This window comes from Meleagris gallopavo, chromosome 1 (assembly GCF_905368555.1).
Source record: "Meleagris gallopavo chromosome 1, MGAL_WU_HG_1.1, whole genome shotgun sequence".
Lineage (NCBI taxonomy): Eukaryota > Metazoa > Chordata > Aves > Galliformes > Phasianidae > Meleagris > Meleagris gallopavo.
In genome coordinates, this window is record NC_139404.1 from 65,440,583 (window position 1) to 65,462,497 (window position 21,915).

The window sequence follows — 21,915 nt, forward strand, 5'->3', positions numbered from 1 at the left end:
ATTTATTATGAAATTTTAGAAGTTCTGGGCTTAATTTTTAGTACCTTCTCAAGAGAAATTTGATTTGCATTTTATAAGCTCGGAGTCCTCACATTTAGAAGTGAAAATGTCCGGTGTGAGGGACCAGTGGAGAGCCTCCTTATCTGGCAATATATTAAGATCTTAGCAGAATGTCTGATGAATGTCAGACACCTGGAGGGATCTATTCAATTTAGAAATGGGCTCAAGCCAAAAAAAATCAGAACCCTGTCTTAGATTTGAGCACTCAGGGTTTCATGGTTTTGTAGACAAAGGGTTTAAACTACGTTTTATAAGTAATCAAATTACAATATTCAGTCTGGGTGTGGATTACAAGAACCCAAAAAAATTCTGAATATCATTCAGGGTTTGATTTAGTTTGTCTGGAAAGCCTTCATCCACACTTTGAAATCTTTGCCATCAACCTTGACAGTAATTGGTTCATGAGGATTTTTTGCTTATTTTTCCCACATTTACTGATTTTCAGTTCTTTTTAAAGAAATGTAAAAGAAAAGGTGTTTGTAAGCAACTTCCCAAGTTTGTGTTTTGTTGGGTTTTTTTGCCTTCTATGAGAGTAGGGCTGCCTGTTTGAATGTTTCCAAGAAAGTATTGTTCTTATGTGACAACAGGTCAGAAAGACTCTGCATTAATTACACTAACATATGGTTATTAACAGATTCTAGCTCAGGGAGCAATACTTTACAATGTTATCTTCCACATAGTCAGATGTTAGCCATATTGTCAGTGCTGGCAGCTATTGTTTCACTCATTTACTTCACAGAGCTAATTACTCCCTAATAATAACTTTACCTTGGAGTTTTTCACTTGCTTGTGCCAGCAAACCTGTTCACACTACATATGCTAATTATTGGCACTTATTCATTATGTTAAGATAGCTTTAAGTTCAAGCTGTGCAGCCTGGCTTTCGGTATGGAGCCAGCTGGCTGCAAAGTTCCACCTTTTTTTTTTTTTTTTTAATTTTAAACTAAAGTCATTAAAAGTTTTAATATGGGCCTATCTAGTTCACTTTACAAGATTCAGTCTTTAAGGAATTCAGACACGTACTTGGATACTTGCGGACAATTACAAGTTTTTAAGGAGTTCCCAGTTTTCTTGAATTATTTTTCAGAGCTTGCGCCGTAGCCTTTTTTGTTAAGTGGACTGTAAATTCATTTGTAATTTAAACTGCAAGATAATTTACCAGAATTGTTCTTCATTTTCCTCCTTCTACCCACTTCATATTCTTTACCTACTTCATTCAATCCATATACTTTCTTCACTGGGAGTCTCAGCCTTTTCAGTGGCTGATTGGGATGCTCTTTGTTGATTTTGCTCCTCAATGTCCAAGGATCTAAAGCATGAGCTTTGTATGGATGGATTGACTGATTTGTCCCAGACTCAGTGTAAGTACAGAAAATCAGATCATTTAGATTTGCAGCCTAAAACAGACAAATTTCAGGGGATTCAGTCTCTTACATCCTTCCAAAATTGTCAGTGATCCTTTTTCACACTCCAGTATAGTGCATATTCTCATAAAACCCAGAGAAATGTGGTGTCTTCTGAAAATAAAATACTGTCTTTGATTTGCATGAAGCGTCTTATGAATACCAACTAAACATCTACATGGGAATCAAGGACAATTGATTGCTGCTGCTGGTTAATGTTGTATATACAGCATGGGGTGTTACAGAACTGACTTACAGCTCTGGTTCTTGAAAGTCCTCTGTCAGATCCTCATCTAGTATAAATCAACGTGAGTACATTTTCACTATCTGCTGAACTGGTCCTACATTTTTGAAGTTTCTTAAATGTTTGTTTTCTGAGATGAGGTGAATCTATGTAACATCCTATTCACTTTTATCAGTAGAAAGAGGTGACTGAAATTTTCCATGTGTTCTTACATATACATTACATAAATATACATACATTCATTCAGTTTTGGAAAAAGAACATCTATTTCTGCCTCTTCATGAGTGAAAAGCTTTGAATTCTATAAGCTTTTGAGCTACTCTGACATTAAAGTAAAGGTTTATTTTGAATTGTGATCTAGCTAACTTTATTTAAAAAAAAAAATGCACCCAGAAAACTGCTGTTTGGCCATCTTACCTTGTTGGTGTCCACATTACATACATTAGGATTTATAAAAATATTCATTGCCACAACATCCTGTGTATTGTTTTGCAGCCCTGGAGTATTAGATTGGATTCCCTTCTGTGTTACTGCAGTTCTGCTTCAGTACAATTCCAGTGACAGCAATGAATAGTTGGAATACAATTCTTAAGGACAAACTTTTAGTTAATCTGTAATAACTGATTGTTATGGATATCTCCAATCTATGTTATAGAAAGGCCAGAGCTTGGGATGAGGGATATTTATCCTGTCCTGAACCAACTCAGAGCTGTGAAGACAAGTGATATGCAGGAGGTGAGATAAGAAGGACTCCAAACTCTGTTCATGCTGTCAGTGACTGCTTTGCGTAAGGGAAGGCCTCTAGAGGAAATCTAGCGGTAGTTCACATTAGGTCAGAGATGGGCTTCAATTGAAAGAAATTGCAAATGAGTTTTAAAAGCTGATTCTCAGCTTCGACCCATGAAGATCATAGAATCATGAAGTCATTCAGGTTGAAAAAGACCTTTAAGATCATCAAGGCCAACCAACTACCTAACGCTACAACAGATGACTGTTTGGTGCGTCATCAGGTGAGGTTCCAGCTCACTTAAACCAAGGGGAGTATGGGTTGCTGTATCTATCACAGAACTCATTGAAAGGAAAGAATCAATCATTATTTTTAGAGAAAGCTTGAACTCAACCTTCCACCTGTGGTACAGCTTGTATGGGAGTAGACTTTAACCTGCTGTATGAAAAGTGGAACCTGAAAGCTGGATCTGAATCGATTGTAGATATTTGTATCAGCAACAAAATATTCATATTTTGTATGCTAGGAACTAAAGTGAGATAGGGCTGCAGAACCTATATTGGAAAGCCCTTGTAATATTACAGGGCTGTTGCTGGAAATGCTAGTTTTAAGAACAGTGTGAAAGAGAACCTGGACAGCCTGTGCTGACAGTTAGATTGATCTTCAAGTTAGTTTTCCAGGATTAGAGATGGTCCTTCAAGCCTGGTGAATGATGACAGGGGAAAGCCAAGCATTCCTGCTTTTCCTTCCTAACTGCTGTGTGCCTGTGCTGAAAGTTACTTTCCTATCCTGTTTCCATATAACTATAATTTAAAAAAAAAACAAAACAAAACAAAAAAAAGTTGTGGAATTCACTGAAAGGGGAAGTGGGTGTCTAAATGGGAATTTCTGGAGGTAATGTTAGTATCAGTGTACATCTGGCTGTGAGAAAAAATAGGAGGTTGCAGGTTATTCTATCGGGTGCTTTTATGTCTGATGAAATGGGGAAAATCTACAGCAGCTGATATGGAGAGATGAGAATAAAATCAACTTGTTAGCAATCAAGGGAAGCTTCATTCAGCAAAAATGCTGTGATAAAAATCTTCGGAAATTGTTTATATTTTTTAGGGCAGTTTCCTCAAGGAAAATTATGAGAAAACACTTTTTTTTTTCTTCTTTATTTTTATTTTTAAATAACAACTTAGCTCCTCAGATATTTGGCACTCTTTGAAATTTTCTGGAGTCCAACAAACTATTCTGATGTTCTTAATGCACCTGAGAGTAGCTTTCCAAACATGCCTTTCCTTGCATTAGATCTTGCCAAGATCTTCCAGATAAACCTCATTTGAAGTTTCTAGGACACAGCAATATGGCATAAAGGAGCCTGGAAGTACTTTCAAAGTATGATTAGCACCTATTTCTAAGTCTCATATCAGAAAAAGATCTTGGCCAAATCTGTAAGTCAGCTGGAAGTATGCTCTCTGGCAGCTGAGCACCTGGGAAGATTTTGGAGGATAAATGACCTCTTGTGAGATGAGGGAACCAGTCAGAAAGTGTAATGTAAGCATTTATCTGTGCTTTGAGTCACGTGCTTTGAATTCTTGGGTTTACAGCAGAAAAGTTGGTCTGAACTGTGGACAGCCTATCTGTGTTCTCATTCATGTTTGTAAGAAAGGACTAAGCAGTAGACTGAAACAGCAGGGAGGCCTTGTTAAATAGTGTATTTAGGAGAGGATTGTTACCTGCCACCTGTGTGTTACAAGTTATCTCAGCTGATAGCACTAAAAGTTTTATGCTACCATATATTGTAAAATATTGCATTAAAGTTGTGTATTAGAAAAAAAAACAACAACAAAACATCAAAAAATAACACACAGTTTAAGTATGTTTTGGAGCATTTTAGAAGAAATGTTGGTATGTATTTTTGAGTCCCTCTCCCTGTGAAAGTACTTCATATCTTTCCAATAAAGCTACAAAACACACCTGAGATAGCTTTTCTTAAATAAGATTGTGATTGGAGTCTTCAGTAGCTTCGTGGCTTCATGTGGGTGTTGTGGGTCACATTAGGAAACTGTGAATCCCTCTTGTTCATTAAAAAAAAATAATAAAAATTATGTTGTCCTTCCTGGGTTACAAAACACAGAACCTCAGAATTCCCTGTGTACTAGGACGCAATCAGGAAAGTTGAGAGGGAAAAGGCACGTATCTGTCTGCTGAGAAAATGTGTTTCTCAGAGATGAGGTTTGTACAGTTCTGTCCCTGCCCAGGCAGGAGAGAGTGTACAGTGCAAGTGAAGCTATCAGAGGTGGTGATAAATACTGTTTACATTCTATTTTAATTTTCCCTTGCGTGACACCATCTCTTGTGTGGTGCATGCCTATATGCTTTCATATGTGTGTGGACTCCTGGGTGTGGGGCATATGTTTCGTGGGTACTGTGTGTATATATATATGTGTAAATATCAGTACACGTGCACATACACACACATTTACATTTTAAAATAAATAGCAGAAATGAGATGTATAGATAGCTTCCCTCGCTTGTGTGCTGTGTGAGACGTGTGCACTCAAATCTACTGCAGAAATGTGTGTTTATAGTTCTTCATGGGCACAGATGATGCATGTATGTATACATACAAACACACAGTCACGTTGCAAAGCATTAGGTGTGCTTAGATCCACAGGACTCACTATTGGCTTTTGTTAGAATATCAGCGTAGACTTCTTGTAAAAGACTTATCTTTCTTTTCTTCTCAGTATGTATTTCTGGTTAGAAGTGAGATGTAAAGGAGATTCCTTCCAGCGGTTGACTGAGGAAAGGCAAGTCCCTGGAAAAAGCAAAGTACGTTCAGCCTGTGGGTGTGCTCTGCTGGCCCTACCTTTCACTCTGTCATTTCAAGCTGTGGCAGGTGCTGTCAGATCATTCTCTGCAATATATGCCATTCCAGGAGAGTGCCAAACCACAGCAGTTCTTCAGGCAGGCTTCTGAGCAAAGTGTAGGCATCCAGCATTAAAGTAAACTATTTGCTTAACTGAAGATGTTTCTTCATGATTACTGAGTGACACAGCGGGAGTTCGAATCTTGTCATTAATATTATCATTTGTCTAAAAAATGACTTTGGAATGCTGCTTGGCACCAACATGACTCAGCACAGCGTTGTAGTCTGAGTCTGAGGCTGGATCAGCACACTGTTAGATTTGGTGTGTTGGGACACTGCCTTGCAGCCCCAGGGGATCCCAGGACAGCATCTGCAGGCGGAGGAGTTACAGACACCCAGCCTGCAAGTAATGGCAGCCGGTGACTCCAGAAGTGGCTGCGCACCGAGTCGGAACGTCCAGCTGTTCCAGGCAGGATTACCAGGGTTTTAATGGAGAGCACAGATGGAATCAGTACTATTGTCCAGAGCATTCCGGGGCAGAGGCTAAAATGGGAGGGATGATCAGCAGAGAGCTGACTGGAAAGAAAAAAAGAGAAAAAAAAGAGTAAGAAAGAAAGAAGGGGGAAAAAAATCCCCTTGTTCTTTAAAAAGCAAAGGGATTGATGCTGTCCAATGGTGAGGTACAGAGGAAATAGTTCCCAAAGCTTCCTTTCATGGTTAGCAGGCATTGTAAAGATGGCACAGGTCATGTGCTGTATGCAGCTGTTTAGAGGGTCTTACAGAACTCTTAGGGACTTAGCAAGGCCCATTATTCAGGGCTCTAAGGCAGTTTTACTGGATATGGACTACTGCAATTGTATAAGCTCTCCATTGTGTGAGTACTAATTTAGAGTGCTACCATAAGCCAGTCATACAATCCACACTTCCCATGAATGAATGAGTCATCTTGATGAAAGGGCTCAGAGCACACAGCCCTGACTTTTAGTCTTAAAGGGACCTGATGTGTTCAGAATGGATCACATTTTAATGAAGAAACTCATTGGCAAAATATTTTCATTTCAAATTTCTAAAATAATCCTTTTCTTTTTAGGGAAAGGTATCATATCCAAAAACTTTATATAGGTTTTCATTTGCTGTATCACGTTAGGCTATTTGTAATTAATCATCTGTTATGGGATAGTAAAGTGTTACTAATATGATCGTGAAAACATAGCAGGTTTCAAGGCCACTCAGTAAGCCAGTAGTTCATGTCCTAAATCATTCCTTTAGGTGCCAAGGAGCCCCATGATTGTTTTATCAAAACTATTTGGTTGCAGGAATGCAGCTGTTTTTCATTAATGATGTCCCTGCACATACATAAGCAAGGTGTTGCTATAGCACTGTTGGCTTTTTACTTCCATGCAGAGAGTATTGAGAGTGCTAGTAGGACCCGCCGATGCACTTGCACTGTTGTTTGCTAAAGTCATTCTCTGCAGAGTTCTTATCTAGATGACTTATCTGACCAGACCAAAAAGGAGGATTTGCTTTCTGATAACAGGAGACTTAGCCTTTGGGAATATCTAAACTGAGGGATGCAAGAACTTTCCGAGTTCATATGCACATTTTATACAGCTACTATTCAGAGAGACCTTGGAGGAGCCTTCGTTCAAATAGATGGTCTGAAGCTTTGAGGGCACCTAAACTTTCACGGCACCTGATGGTTTGATCTGAAAGTTTCCTGTAGTTCACTTCTGCATCTGCCCTGGAACTGCTCCATTGTAAATGCCTAAACTCTTAGTGCCTGCATGAGGCTCATCCCTGTACAGAACTAAGGCAGAGCAATGTCAGCACCGCCTGAAAGGCTCATCCAGCAGGCATGGTGCCTGAATCACATTGCAGCATCATAAATGCAGCTCTCCCTTTCTAAAATGCAGCAGGGTAGTCCTTGCTTTTTTTGTGCAGTAGCTTCATGAAAGCTTAGCAGTTTCCCAAGAACTGGAAAGAACTGGAGCAGGGCTTCCATTTCCTTAATGCAGTTCACATTGTCTCTCCCACATCTCAGAAGAGAACTATATCAAACTGAGTATGGCATTTGACCCTGTATTCTATTCCATAAATCCCTGGCTGTATACTTTTTAAAAAAATAATAATTAATGTTATCTTTTTAAAGTTATTTCTGCCATATACCATTGGGATTGATTTGTATTAACTTCAACACAAAGTTTCATCATGGAACATTGGAATCATAGAATGGCTTGGGTTGGAAGGGACCTCAGGGATCATCAAACTCCAACTCCCTACTGCAGGCTGGGCGAACAACCTCCACATTTAATAATAGACCAGGCTGCATAGGGCCCCATCCAACCGCGTCTTGAACACCTCCAGGGACATGGCATCCAGCCTATTCCAGCACCTCACCACTGTCACAAAAAGGAACTTCTACAGGTTTTGCCCTTAAGAGAATAATTCTTATTAGAAAGTCCCTTTCCTGAGTAGAACACTACTTAAAAGCTAAAGGCATTAATAAATAAATTAATGAATTAAAAGAAAAAAATTTGTTTTCATCATGTTTACTGCTGGTTTCCTCCTTCATCACTCTTTGTATCAAATTAAGTTTATTGAGTCAGCTTTGTTTAATTAGTTTAATTTTACTTGTTCAGCAGCACTGCCAGGGTTGTACTTTTCAGATTCACAGCTCTGAGTGAAAATATTCCCTATGACTGGCAAGAGGTAACACAAACAAAAATGGAAGAGACATTATTAAAATGTTTTTATTTTCCTAGGTAAAATGCTTCCAGAACTTAAATTTGGAAAAGAAAATTTATAAGGAAGTTGACAGTTATCTAACTTAAACCTGTTCTTATTGAAGGGTCAGAATTTTCATCTTCTTTATTGCAAGTCATGTCTACCACCCGAAGCATATAAAGTATTAGTGCCTAATTTTATATATATATATTTTAAATGCCCACTCATGGTAAATGTTTACACAATTGTTTATCTGACAGAAATAATGGGGATTTCAAATAAATCTTGATATCGTAGTCGCATCCATGAGAAAGTAAAGACTATTCAGAGGCTTTTCCTGCACTTCAACTCAATTCCGTGGCATCAAGTGCTCCCAGTGACATGATCTGAACCACGGCGCTCATCAGGTTCCACAGTTCTCTTGGACCTGTGCCTGTCCCATTCTAGTATGAAATAATGCTGCCAATTTGCATCAGTGAACCTGAGCAGAAAGCCTGTAATTTCTAGTTGCACCTAATGTCCAGCTCCAGGACATTGGAATTCTGGACTTGTTCTGGACTAAGACTTTATTCTTATTCTTGAATAGTGCTTAAAAGGAACTCAGGAATAATTTATAGCCAATAGTGTTTCAGAACAGACAATATTAAAATCCTTTTATTGCTAAGCAGAAGTGGATAGAAGTTAACTTCAGAATGACCATGATTTATGCTTAAAGATGGGTAACACCACTGTAGTATTTTTGAAGCTTTTTACAGTACTGTTATATCCTGCTTTCCCAGATATAGTACTTCTACCTTTCTCTTTAGTATGCAAATGCACAATTAAAAGCATTCAACAGATAGAGATGAATAAGCTAATAAATTGTGCCGCTAGTAATTTATTTTCATTAACTGGGAGTATGTGGAAGAACCTCAAAGAGCGAAGTGATACTGGAAAGTTGTAATAGATATGAATCTACTAACTGCCTTTATGTAAGACAATAGATGTTGTGAATATTCTGCTTCCTCTCCAGGCAGTGAGCTAGTATGGTTAACCAAAATTGTTGAGTAATTGTTCTGTGGTTGAGAACAAAATGCTGAATTAAACTGTTCCCAGCACAATAATTGTGTGATTACAGCATTTATGTTGCTGGCCAAAAGAACAGTCATTAGGTTTGGAAGACTTACCAAAACCACAGGCTCAAAAAAAAAAATAAAAAAAATAAAAAAAAATGCAAATCACATGTAAATTGTCCTGTAATACTTACAGTGGCTTAAAAATTGAACTAGCAGTATGGTATGTGTATATTTAAAGGCAAGCAAACCAGAAAAAAAATGATTGTGCATTCAAGAACTAGTTCAGACTAGGAAGAAAATGCACAAAGATTATTTATTTTCATTATGCTGTACTTTTCCCTGCTTTGTGAGATCCTGCACTTCATATATTATGCGTGTATTCTGCTCTGTGAATGCTGTTATGTTCTTCCTTGCTACATACCAATCAGATATTGTCTGGGAGTTGCAAGGTTGGTTGGACTCCCACACCTAACTAAATCTTGGGCCAAACCAGTTCAAAGAGCAACATGCAAGGAAGGCAGGCAGCAAGTGTTTATCTGATTGCTATAATCTACCAGTAATATTAAAAATTGATTTATGGTGATAGGTGCTCTTGTGGGGTAGACGATTTTCTTCTCCACTGCACAGTCCTTATCTAGAAATGCCATAGAAACATGTGTGCCTAATCTTTTCTTTTTTGCCTCATGTTGTTTTTTCCTCATACTTCAAATATTAAAGGTGGAGGAGGAAGGTAAAGAGGAACTGAAGGAGACAGCTAAAAAAAAAAAACCCACAAAAAAATACAAAAAAAAGCAGTTGATCACAGCTTTTGTACTTGTGATTTAGTGTGGTAACAAGCTGCAGGATTTGGATAGCTGACTACCTGGCTGTGCACAAAAACGGGATGGTCAGATATCTATACTCTTATCGCTGTATCTACAGTTAATTGTACTTGAAATTAGATTCCTGTCGCAAAGCTGCAGGCCCAAGATGAGAGACTGTCTTCAGACCTATTAAAAAATGCTCTCAAATAAAACTTCTGAAAAACATTTTTGCATGAGTATTTTGGAAATGAGGATAAAAAGAAGCACTGGAACATGAAAGAAAGAGAGACTATGTATATATTTAAATGCTCGTTCTTCTGCATCTTGAATCCTTTTTACTTTTAAAATTAAACATGATGGTGAAACTAAACTCTATTAAAGAACAATTCCACTGGCAAAAGGGACAGTCAGAAACAAGTCCAAACAGCTGAAAGATTGAAAACAGGTCTTTATTGTGCATGTCCCTGGGCAGTGATTAGCAGCTATCCAACACTAGAAAAGTATTTTCCACAGAGATTTCTACTAACATTTGGTATTAGTTTTCTTGACCATTTGTCCATTTTATTTAAGTGAAGGAGTTCATAAGATCATGTAGAAAGCAGTAAAATTCAATAGAAAATAATAATGATAGTAAAATATCCTCTTTAGGAAAGAAATACATTGAGTTGTTGTAGCAACTAGTGCTCTGAAGCTGATGTTACTGGAGACCGGCCATACATTGAAACATGTATGTGATTTAGTAATAATAAAAAAAAATTGGAAAAATGAGGACACATTGAAAGGGTTTAATCAGGGATTTAAGTGTAAGATTTTCTGAGCAGACCTGTTTCTGCCAAAGACTACACTGATCAGGCCATAAGGAATATTTCTTTCCCTCTGCAATATTAGATTGTACATTAGATTGTATACTGTTTTATTAACTGTGTCCCTCAATCTTTCAACTTAAAGAAACTAAGAGTGTACAGACTTAACATATGGAATATACTTCCTGAGTCCTTTATATGCATTTTTTCTCTCTACATAGTATGACTTTAAGTAAATGACTTTGATAAGACTTTTGTGTTTATTTATACCATTGCACCATTCAGGAACTGAATGGTTTTTGAATTTCTGCCCACTACATGATATTAAATAACCCATTTCTTGCCCACTGCCTACGCATTAAAATTGTTATGTATGCTTTAATTAGTGATATTCCACTTGTCAAAGAGGTAATGAGTGAAAAATATATTGTGAAATCCTAAGATTTTGTTTGAAAGAATACCTCTTCCTCTCTATATAGTAATATTACCTTAAATCATATTAAGGAAATTGAAACAGAAACCCCACAACCAAAGAAATGGCTGTCAGAAGGCAGAGTTATGGTTATCTCCTTGTCTTCTGAGCCAACTAATTTGAGTAAGCAAGATTTCTGCACTCAGAATTATGAAAGTCGAATTGTTTTATATTATTTGATGTGACAAATATTTTACTATGATTATATGTAGAATAATTACAAGAAATGTGTCATGACTTATTATGAGTGGAAATGAAAGAGCTGAAATGGAAGACCATATAGTGTCAATAATGTGGTGCAAGAGCATTACAGGGGGAGCATCCCTAGAGGGAGAAAGGAAAGCTATAGAGAGATATTGCTTGCTGTTTGTCATGATAGGGATGAAGGAAGACCAGAGTGAGAGATGAGCTGGCCTTTTAAGTCCCCTCCATTCCAGGGAAGTACCACAGCACACCCACCAACTTCCTGTTTTATCCTCACACACTTTATAGTCCTTCATTCCATTAAGCTGTGTTTGAACCACGAGATGATTACTGCTTTTGATTCACAGCTTTTTTGCAGGAGTGGCCTGGGTCATTAATAAAATAATGAGTTCATTAATGAAGGCAGTTCACTATTAAGTGGTTTAGGCATTAGATATTGATCGGTTCATGAACTTGGATTTTACCATTGTGTCAAAAATGAGGTCATGGCACTTGCCTTCATCTGTACACCATTTTAAAGCCAGTGGTTTTCATATTAGATCTGTTCTATTTCAGAGATTAAAAAATATTACTGCAAGTTATAAATAAAAATGATTTTAACTTGGATTTTAATATGCAGATATGGAAAAAAACAACAACAAGTAAAGGGAAGAGTGTAAAGATGCGTCTGAACAACCTCATATGAGAAAAAGTATCAGTCCTGTACAATGGCATCAGCCTTGCTCTTACCATCCATTTCTTCATCATCTGGGGAAAAGGCACTAATGAAATCTTTGAATTCAGCAATACATTAAATATAATTCTGCTTCTGATTCTGCAAGAGCCAACACTTAGTCAATGAAGTGGCCCACTGCAGTGAGTGGAGCTCACACCCCAACAGCTGCACTACTTCAGCCTAAGAGCAGGAACTACAAATAGAATAGTTTCTTTTCTACCTGGAAAGGGCCTCGGGCAGCTTTATAGCCAAACGTTTTGTGAGAATACAGTGAAGTTGGTCATGTTGGCATCCTTTGCATGAAAAAATTCACAGGAGTACCTCCGGTGTCAGAATAAGTCCAGAAATACCTTGAAAGCACTGAGGAGAGCAGGATGGGGCATTCCTCCTAGCTAGCAGGATTTATCTGTCAAGGGGGAGGAAGGCTTGCTGCCCATCATGAGGTGTAATACTACAGTTTATTTCTGTGCCCAAATCCATCAACTTACAGCATTCACAGAAGTTATTAGATAGGCAGTTATGGATGATTCTTATTCCTTTCCTGCCCCGTTCCTACTTCCCACGCACTAGTGCTGTGATGTGCTTCCCTTTCGTTCTTGTTCTCATAGTGTATGCATTGGTTAATAATGTTAAGATTTGCAAAGTAACCATGTATACATTAAAAAAAAATCTGCTCTTACCAGAAAAATCCTCTAGATCCTGCACACTTCTTCTTACTGTCATACTTGTCACTCTATTTCCAACAGCCTGAAAAAAGAAAGAGCTCCTACATAACACAAAGCTGACACAAACTGTTCTATTTGCTGCTCCCTCTTCTTCTGCAGCTGTAGTTAATATTGGACTTTCCTTCCAGAGTTCTTTTGATGGCAGTCTTTGATAATGTTGCAGAAAGAATTTTTATCTGGTAAAACATGAGCATTGGATATACCAAAGTAATTTTGGGGAGAGAGAGAGAGATGGGTTAGCACAAACTCAGAGAACGTTGCCTCTCTATTCTCTTTAAACAGAATGTGGAAAATCAGGAGGAAAATATATACAGGTAACTTTTGGAATGCTGATATGAGAAATGGTAAGGGAAGCAGACTTATTTTCATCTCTGATTCTTTATTGCATGTGGAAACAAAAAAAAGAGTTCTTTTTAATTTGAATAATGGCACTAATATATAACAGATCAGCTAACTGTAAAAAACAGTCCACATGTGCAGCTCAAGAAATTATCCTACATGCTGTCTTTTAAAACACATCAGGAAATCTCACACCTGTTTTCTTTTCACTGACAAATGTTTCACTGAATAGCTTACTGCTACAGCGATCAGCTCAGGTCCTGAGCTCATTGGGAAAAGCATTAAACAAGCATCTGGGAACGGTATGCTCCATCATATGCTGTGAGGCAGCATCAGTAATTAATGTAAGTTCGTTTCATTTTGAAGGGTGTGACTTTGCAGATAACTCTTGATACATAGCAGTGACATTTGGGAGCAAGTTGCTATTAGCCAGCAAATACGCTGAGTACAATATGTCATGTACATCATTAGTTGTGACAGTCACAGGTTGGTGGCAGCTTTCTGTTGTAGTCCTTGCTTGTCTAGGAAAGGTACTATACAAGATGACTGGGTACTTAGGGGCTGTGGCATAAGAAACATAGTATTTATGTGAACTTTAACTAAGGTGAAATTTGATAGTCTGGCCCAGACGTTGGTCAGCCTACTTCTCAAGCCGATTTTCGGTCCTCTGCTGACATTACTCTCATCATGGAACGTATGGCTCAATCAACCTAACAGTGGATCTTTTTTCTCTTAAAAAAAAAAAAAAAATCAAACAAAAGAAGGAGTAAATTATTTTGAGTTTTGCTCCTGAGCAGCAACTATCTTTGATTAGAAAGGGTTCTTTTGAGAGTGGTCTTCAGTCTTCCAATGTAGCTGCCACCTGAATTACAGAGGCTTGCCCTTAAAGTTCTGTTTCTGTTGTAGGACCCCAACTAATGGATTGTTGCTGAGCGTGCAGCAGCCATTCTTGCATGAACTCTTAGACATTTGTCTTAAAAAAATACTGGAGTGAATTTCAGTTTGTGTTCTTTTTCTTTCAGATGGCCTCTTCCTTTTTCAGTTGGGCTGTTTGTGCAAATGTCTTCATGGCAGAATTGCTGTGTGAATAACTTCCATGCTAAGTGGCATAAGCCAGAGTACTCCTCATTGTACATCATCCTCAATGGGCAAAACTCATGTTATTGCTTTCTCCACCTCTGCATGCTTTTTCTGTAAGAAATCAAATATAAAAGAAGTGTTCTAAAGTTATTTTAGTTACACAAATGAATAATACTGCTTTTTTTGCCTCTTTGGATGTTCCGTAATGCAAAAGGTCCCTTTGACTCATACCCTTTCAAGTGCTGCTGAAGTTGTTTCTCACCAGTGCATTTTGTTCTGTAGTATTTGGTAGAGCAGGAGAGCCTTCAGAAGCACATTATTGACATGAAAACAGCTACCGTCTGTATTATTTGGCAGTTTAAGGCACTTCTCTGCACTTAGTTTAAAAGGCTAAGCATGTGATCAATTTGGTAATACTTAAAGACTTTGTGATGAGATAAATTTGAGACAGGTGCTGGTAGTGACACCTGGATTCTCTTGCAAGACTGAGCAAAGACAGAAAGCTTCCAGCCTGGAAAAGCCTTGCTTTGTAATAATATGAAAAAATGTTTATACAGCTCTCTGAGCTGCAGTTGAGTTTTCCTCAAAGTTTGTTCCTGATGTTTTCTGCAAGGCAAGGAGCATTCATACCAGCTGTTAACTGGTTAGGGATTGTCTCTGTATTACAGCAAGCTAATAAGTTTTTCTAGACTATAATTCCAAATAAAGCTTTCCTGTGCTAGTGGAGTTAAAGTAATACATTTTTGTTGTTGTTGTTGTTTTGTTTTTTCTCTGCCTAAATAACCTTTCTTATTCTTCTTAAAAGATTGCCAGTATGAGGGCATCTTTTTCTGTGATAGGTACCAGTATTTATACACAGCTATGAGCAGTGAGTTACTACTGTGGAATTAGCCGGTGTGTTCAGGCAGGATGAATTTTGATATATACTGCTATTAATTGTGTGAGCCTCTTGCATCAGTAAAGGGAAGAGTAATATACGGCTGATATAATCCACTGCAGAAAAAATCTCAGGTAGAGATCAAGAAGAAACATCAGTCAAAAAATCCTGTGTCAGAACCGCTCTACCACTACGTCTGGCAGTTCACTGAGCTCAGCAGTGAAGGCAAAGCATTTGGTCTTCAGAGCAGGGGGTAGGATGAGTGTGCTGTCTGTCTCCTCTGCATCTTTTTTCCTTGGCATGCATCTTCTGTTTTTGCTTCTTAAGCACTCTCCAAGCACCCCATAAAAAGCCACCTCAAACTCACTGGGAAGGTGATCCCTGTATTACCTGGCTAGGCAGATCTCCTTGCTGTATAAATTTAGGACATGCTAGTGTCGATATAAGGAACTGATACAGAGAATGAGAACGTTTTCTTTTCTTACTTTAAACGTCACTGTAAGGGAAAATAGCAGATTGTAGTTATATGAGGACATATATTTTTACTTCCCTTAAGATAGATGTGGGGAGGGGTGGGAGAGAGAGAAAGAAATGGCCAACACATGTGCTAATTGAGGAATCCAATCCCTCAGCAGAGTGTGTACCACCAGGAGCCAAGTGTTTCTGGAGGAAGGGGGACTGATGCAATTAAACATGTCATTTTTGAAGGACATATTTATGTCATTGCATGGCAAAAGTACGTTACATTCTTATACACAAAGCAGAAGAGGTACTTCTAAACAAGTCGTGGGCAAGAAGCTACTCATACAACAGTTGAAAGTTAAAAGAATCATTCAAGCACATCCACAGTTCTAGAAATGTAAAATTCAAACGTCTTTGAGCAGTTGACATTAACTCCACGGAAAATAAAAATTAGCCACACTTCTACTTGAGAAGCCATGTAGGAGATCATTTCAGTAAAGATGCTCATACAGCTCCTGAAGGGTATCCTTTAAACAGCTCAAAGGTAGAGAACTGCTCAGAGTTTTGTCCATTTGCAGGGAAGGGAGTGTTGCTTTTTGCTGCCGTCTTATTTCACACTGAGTAATTTGTTCCTTCGTCACCAGTCTCACTGAAATTGATAGAACTGCTTCTGAAGTACTAGAGGTGGGTGGAAGATCAGCATTCACCCCTCAGCGTGAAGTGTTATACATGCATGCCAGGAAATGTAATGAAATACTTACTTTGGAGAGAGGAAAACTTACATGAAAGTTTATGCTAATAAACATTTAATGAGCAGCAGCAGAAATGAAACTGGTATACACGTATGAGAATAAAATAGCTAAAACTAATAGCAAATATGCTAGGGGCTTGTGCTTGTTGAAAGTATGGGTTTGTATTACTTGAGAAATATTATGAGCCTGCTGGATTAAGCAAGAATCATGTGAGGGGGAAAACTTTGAACTCTTAATTAAAGACTGTGTCAAGATGCATGGGCATCAAGGGCCAGAATAAGATTATGTGTGTTATCCCATTTCTGAGATTTCATAAGCTTTCAATGCTTACCTTTGCAACCTACATGTTTCCATAACTTTTTTTTTTTTTTTTTTTGTATTTGTAGCTATTTATATAGTGCCATTTTACAGAAAATGGAGTAGAACTGCAATTCAATTGTTTGCGATCTCAATTTACACAAATCACAGCAGGAGCTAGTAGCAAACAGTAGGGGTAACTGTTACAATCTTAGTGCTTAGGTAGCTGTGGTAACCACAGTATGTTCCTAGGAGTAGGTAGGAGACCACAATTTAAGCAGAAGTGTTAATTACACTTATAATGAATGTAGGAATGTTGGAAATCCCGCCTTAGCTACACTGAATGCACTTCTTTGTGTGACTGCATTTGTTATGGTCAGGTCACAAAGGAAGCATACAGATCTGTGAGGATGCTGGCCTACGCTTCCTGGTCTTGATTCTCTTCCAAGTTTAACAGCAAATTACTTTTGATAAGGATAAGTCGTTTAATGTCAGATTTTCAAGGATGCAGAAACAAGAAGAGACTCAGAGAGGCACTTCCCCAAACTGAAAATCTCTACAGGCAGCTCTGGATGCCTCAGTTTCTCACTTGCACAGTACATCAGTGGTATGTCACCTGCTCACACTAATTTTCATTGTTAAGTTTTTTGGGCCTACTCTCCTTTGTGTCATTTTAGTGGCAAGTATGAAGAGTACCTGATTTTGGTTTGGACTCCAGGTAAAACTTAGTTGCAATTTCAGCTACTCCTAAAAAACTTTTTCATTACAAAAGATGATTAAGTGTACTCCTTGGGATTAAGAGAAGCTTTACTTTCTTGGCCTGTTTGAACTCTTGTTTATCTTCTTCCTTAAGGGAAGAATTTCTTATAAGATATATATCAAATGGTATGGTTTTACTTCTTCCTTGCAGCATGGGCTTCCTTCTTGCCCCAAATTATTTGTCAGAGATACGTGAATGGAAGTACAAATTCCTTGACTGATGAACTGATTGTATAGAGTGCTACAGCTCTCATAACATTCTGCTTATTTCTTTGTTATTTTGTATATATCAGATCCCTTTTCTTTGCATAACATGTCTCACAGTTTGTTGCGCAGTGCAAGAGTACTTCTGGTTGATCTGATATATGGTGTTGACATTCAAATTGAAAGTAAGAGCAGGGCACTGTATGATCAGTTGACATCACGACAATAATATGTGTAGTGAAAAAACAGCCCCTGGGAAGATCTTATCTGTATTATCCGATCTAACATAATAAAGTAGGTAAGAAGTTATGAAGTGAGATTGTAGCTCATTAAATCTATTGAATCTATTGTGAGGATTTAAATTAGAATCTTTACCTTCAGGAAATTACAACTCAGGATAGATAATCATGCAGAGAGACTTGCAAGTGGAGAGTCTTGACAACTCTGTGCATTTTTAGATTGCTTCAGATGTATTTTGTCTACGTATATATGTCCATTAGCAGGACAAACCAAAAGGGCCAAAAGTAGCTCTAATTTGTAGTCTCTTACATTGAAATTAAAAATGAAGAAGTTACTATTAGGAAAACTTTGGCAAGTATGTAAACTATGTAGGAAAAAAAAAACAACATTTGTGAGAGATGTTAATTGACACAGTAATAGCTAAAAATAAAAGTAAGGAAAATACCTTTTGCATAAAACACAGAAGGAGGGCCTGTATCCTGTGCCACTTGAAACGGTTGTATCCTAGCAATTCTAGGTAATAATAATAAACATACCAAAAGTTAAAACGTGGTAGTTAAATAAGCCATAAAAATAGGAGTAATTTGTATTGCATTGTGTCAGGTAATCGGATTAAAATAAAATAATAATTGCACTTATTTGTATTTGGGAGAAAATGAAGTGTAGCTGTTCGAGTGGTGCTACATACATTCCATCCTGGAATGAAAATCATATTGTTTTGACTGCGTTATTTCTGTATCCATGCAAACCATCCTCATCACTCTATAGTTCTTACCTCCTTAACACAACTGGGGTTGTGTTATTGAAATTAGTGGGTCTGAAGGCTCTATGGAGAGAGAAAGGGGAGCAGTGATTTGAAAAAAATGAAAGTGCAACAGTCAGATTTAAGAAGAAAGGGCATTTTTTTCTGGTAAATGTTTTCCTAAATGGGAATTTTTTAGTGTGGTGTTTTGTTCGTGTGTTTGGCAGTCACTTGGAATCAAGTGCAGACTTGTGCTACATTGTGGGCTTGGCAATGACAATTTGTGTGTGTGTGGTGCTTTAGTTATATTAGCCCTGGAGGCAGAGTTAACACTTGCAGTGGGACAAGAGTATTTGCAGTCATCAGAGAACTTTGCAGTCAGCTTCAATAACATCATTTCATTTTTTTTCACTTTTTTTAACATTTTTTTTGGCAGCAAAGCTCTTAGTAGAACCATCTGTCTTTCTATTAGTGTTTTTGAGTCCTGTTTTGAAGCTTCTTTGCTTGGCAAAGTCACTTTCATCCTTGGAAACCATTTAAAAAAAAGTTCTGTGGCTTTTTGCCGAAGAAGAGTACTATGCAAAAATTCCACACGGCTGTTCATTTTTGTTCTAAAAGAATACAGTTACTTTGTCTTCGTCTTAAAAAAAAAAAAAAAAAAAAAAAAAATCAAACAGGAAAAGAAAAGAAGAAAAAGAAGACATTGAACTGTTAGTTCTAGGGTAACAGTGTTTATAGAAAAGAAATCATATTTTGTATGTTCTTTATCTTCTGCAATACAGTTAAAGTGCATGTGCCTTCTTGTCAGCAGGATGAGAATAGAAAGAAGAACATGGAAGAAACAAAAAATGGATTGAGTTTAGTGAGCAGAGCTGCATCTACTCTAGCTTTGGTCCCAATCTTTATCTCCCACTGCAAATATTTCCATCAACAGCGCTCTTGAAGTCCATCTTTGCAAATTGCTTCAGACCATAAGGATGCAGGCAGCACGCACATAGGCGTTGACAGTCCTGCAATAAATTAAGAGGTTACTATCTCAAATTTCTTATCACTTTTCCTCTTTGTAGCAGTATTGGCTGAAGTGAGACATCTCCTAGATCTTCAAGAGATTGGATTAAAATTAAATTTAAATTAAAATGCTCTAATCTGAACTGTGGCAGCCAAGGAGCTAGTTCTGCTATGCAAACAATAATGAAGGGAGTAATACCTGCCTCTGGCTAAAACTACTTGTGTATCAATACCCTAATTTTGTTTGTTAAGGCAACCAACTGCAAACTACATTTTAGTCTTTGATAATGGATCTATACCTCCAGCGTCTCAGCTTCGCAGTGCCATTGCAAATCTAAGATGACCTCTCATAAAAATGACTAATTCTCTGCTGACTGATCTCCAGAGAAGTTGTATCTGTTAGCGTGGTGTTTTTAAAAAGAAATGAAAACCAGTCATTTAACAGTTTAATCTAGCAAACCTTGTGTTTCTCATCTGTGTGAAATACAAAGACAATGTCCAGTTCTGCTAGTTAAAACCCCTGCAAAATTTGGTAATAGCAATAATATTAGATGCTGTGCTATGGCATACTTCCAGTTTTGATGACTAATTTCTGCATGTCTTAAGTCCCCTGCAGTATCCACTTACAACATAATATTTTCCATTTCCTGGCTTACATGGTTGTGTACAGTTGCTGTGCAAAGTTGAACAGCTAACACTTCAGACATAGCTGTGTTGTGTTTGTGAATAAAGTCTCCACTTTTTTTCTTACCATCTGAGATTTTATCTTCTTGCACATACCTGTGAGTGCACATATACAGGCAAAAAAAAAAAAAAGTAAAGACAGTGATGTACATTAGTTTTTCACATATTCTTACTTATGTGTGCTTGCATGTTTGCGTTTGGGCTCAGTGAGGACAAAAACTACTATTTGAGACAAAGACATTGTTACACAATACAACAAAAAAAAAAAAAAGGAAAAGGCCACCTTGCAGTCAGAGAGAATGGAAGTATTGTGGAGTGTGGTGGCAGTAATTAATTGGGATGTAGGTATGCATCAGTGGAATCTTTTGATTTGTTTTGGATTGATGTGATTCATATGAAGTGCTTTGATAATTAAGATTAGTTTGAATAGTTAATGCATTGGAACACCCCATTATGGAAGGGCGTATCCAAATCTGACCTCCCAGAAAAAAAGTGAGAGAAAGCACATAAGGAGATATTTCCCCCTGAAAAAATTCCACGTTTGATTTTCCCTCTCCTGTTCAGCAGGTCCAGGGTCAGCTGCCTCCATTAATGATTCCCGTATTCCCTCCAGACCAACGAACCCTAGCAGCAGCAGCTCAGCAAGGATTCCTTCTTCCTCCTGGTTTCAGCTACAAAGCGGGATGCAGTAAGTCCTGTAGAGTTTTTTAGCTGGAAGTGGGTACAAGGCACAATTTCATGCCAGCCTGTATAAGGTTCTAGTCTGATGGACAAAGCCAACAACTTGCACAGATGAGTTTAAAATGCAGAAGTAGTCTGTGTTGAATGAGAAAAGATTGTCAGAGATGAAATGTGTTTCAGTGTAACAGCAAAACATTTCACAAGAAAAGTAGATTTGTGCACCTTCTTTCTGACAGATCTTTTTGACAAGTGAATGCTCATGACCACACACACGTACATAGATCTGAAGAGAAGCTATTTGAAAGTTCCCGATAAATTTCAACGCTGTTGTAAGAAAATATATTTTTTCCTGAAGCAGCCTGCTTACTATTTGTGAACTGAGGGCCTATTCTAGTCTCTTTCTTCACACAGAATGCACATTAATCTCAACAGGGGTTCTGCACAGAGATCAAAGAGAGCATATGCCTTTCAGTTTGATGGACTAGCACAAACTATATTTATGGGAGACTAACACAAAAAAATATAGCATCTACTTTTTTTTTTAATCTTTGAAAGATTTATATTGTTCTCTATGCTCTCCAGATATTTTTTTGAAATTTTATTTAAGCCTTCCATAGAATCTCATGTTCCTGTCAGAAAGATGGCAACAAATGCAAGTTAAAGATTAACTGAGGATCTCCATTTCCATGAATAGACTTAACTACAGCATGAATTTCAGTCTTGTTTTCTTGTATTTATGCTTCTATAACTCTTCTGACTCCAGTTTCGTACCAAGTTTTCTAGGACTTGCTTGCTCTACCATTTTCTGTCTCTGTTAGGTGTGCTTAGCCTTATTATATCCATGTCAGTGTATCAATCTGCATCATTCACCAACCCACAAATTCATCAGCTGTTTTGAGTTACTCAGCAATTGCCACTGCATCAGTTTCATAAAATTAGTACTTAAAAAGATTCCTTTATTTAACTGGCTTAGCCAATGATTTTAGATTTCTTTCAGT

At 37.7% G+C, this 21,915-nt stretch overlaps 1 protein-coding gene across 19 annotated transcripts in view; it reads left to right on the forward strand.

Annotated features, from left to right (window-relative positions):
- SOX5 (SRY-box transcription factor 5) overlaps positions 1-21,915 on the forward strand; it is a 639,945-nt gene that overhangs the window by 517,230 nt on the left and 100,800 nt on the right. For 14 of the 19 annotated variants that reach the window (XM_085231458.1, XM_085231481.1, XM_085231450.1 and 11 more), the window contains one exon: positions 20,801-20,924. In XM_085231458.1, the coding sequence (XP_085087584.1) occupies positions 20,801-20,924 (124 nt within the window). The remainder of the gene's footprint in view (positions 1-20,800; positions 20,925-21,915) is intronic. The other 5 variants (XM_085231433.1, XM_085231445.1, XM_085231511.1 and 2 more) reach the window with 1 other exon arrangement.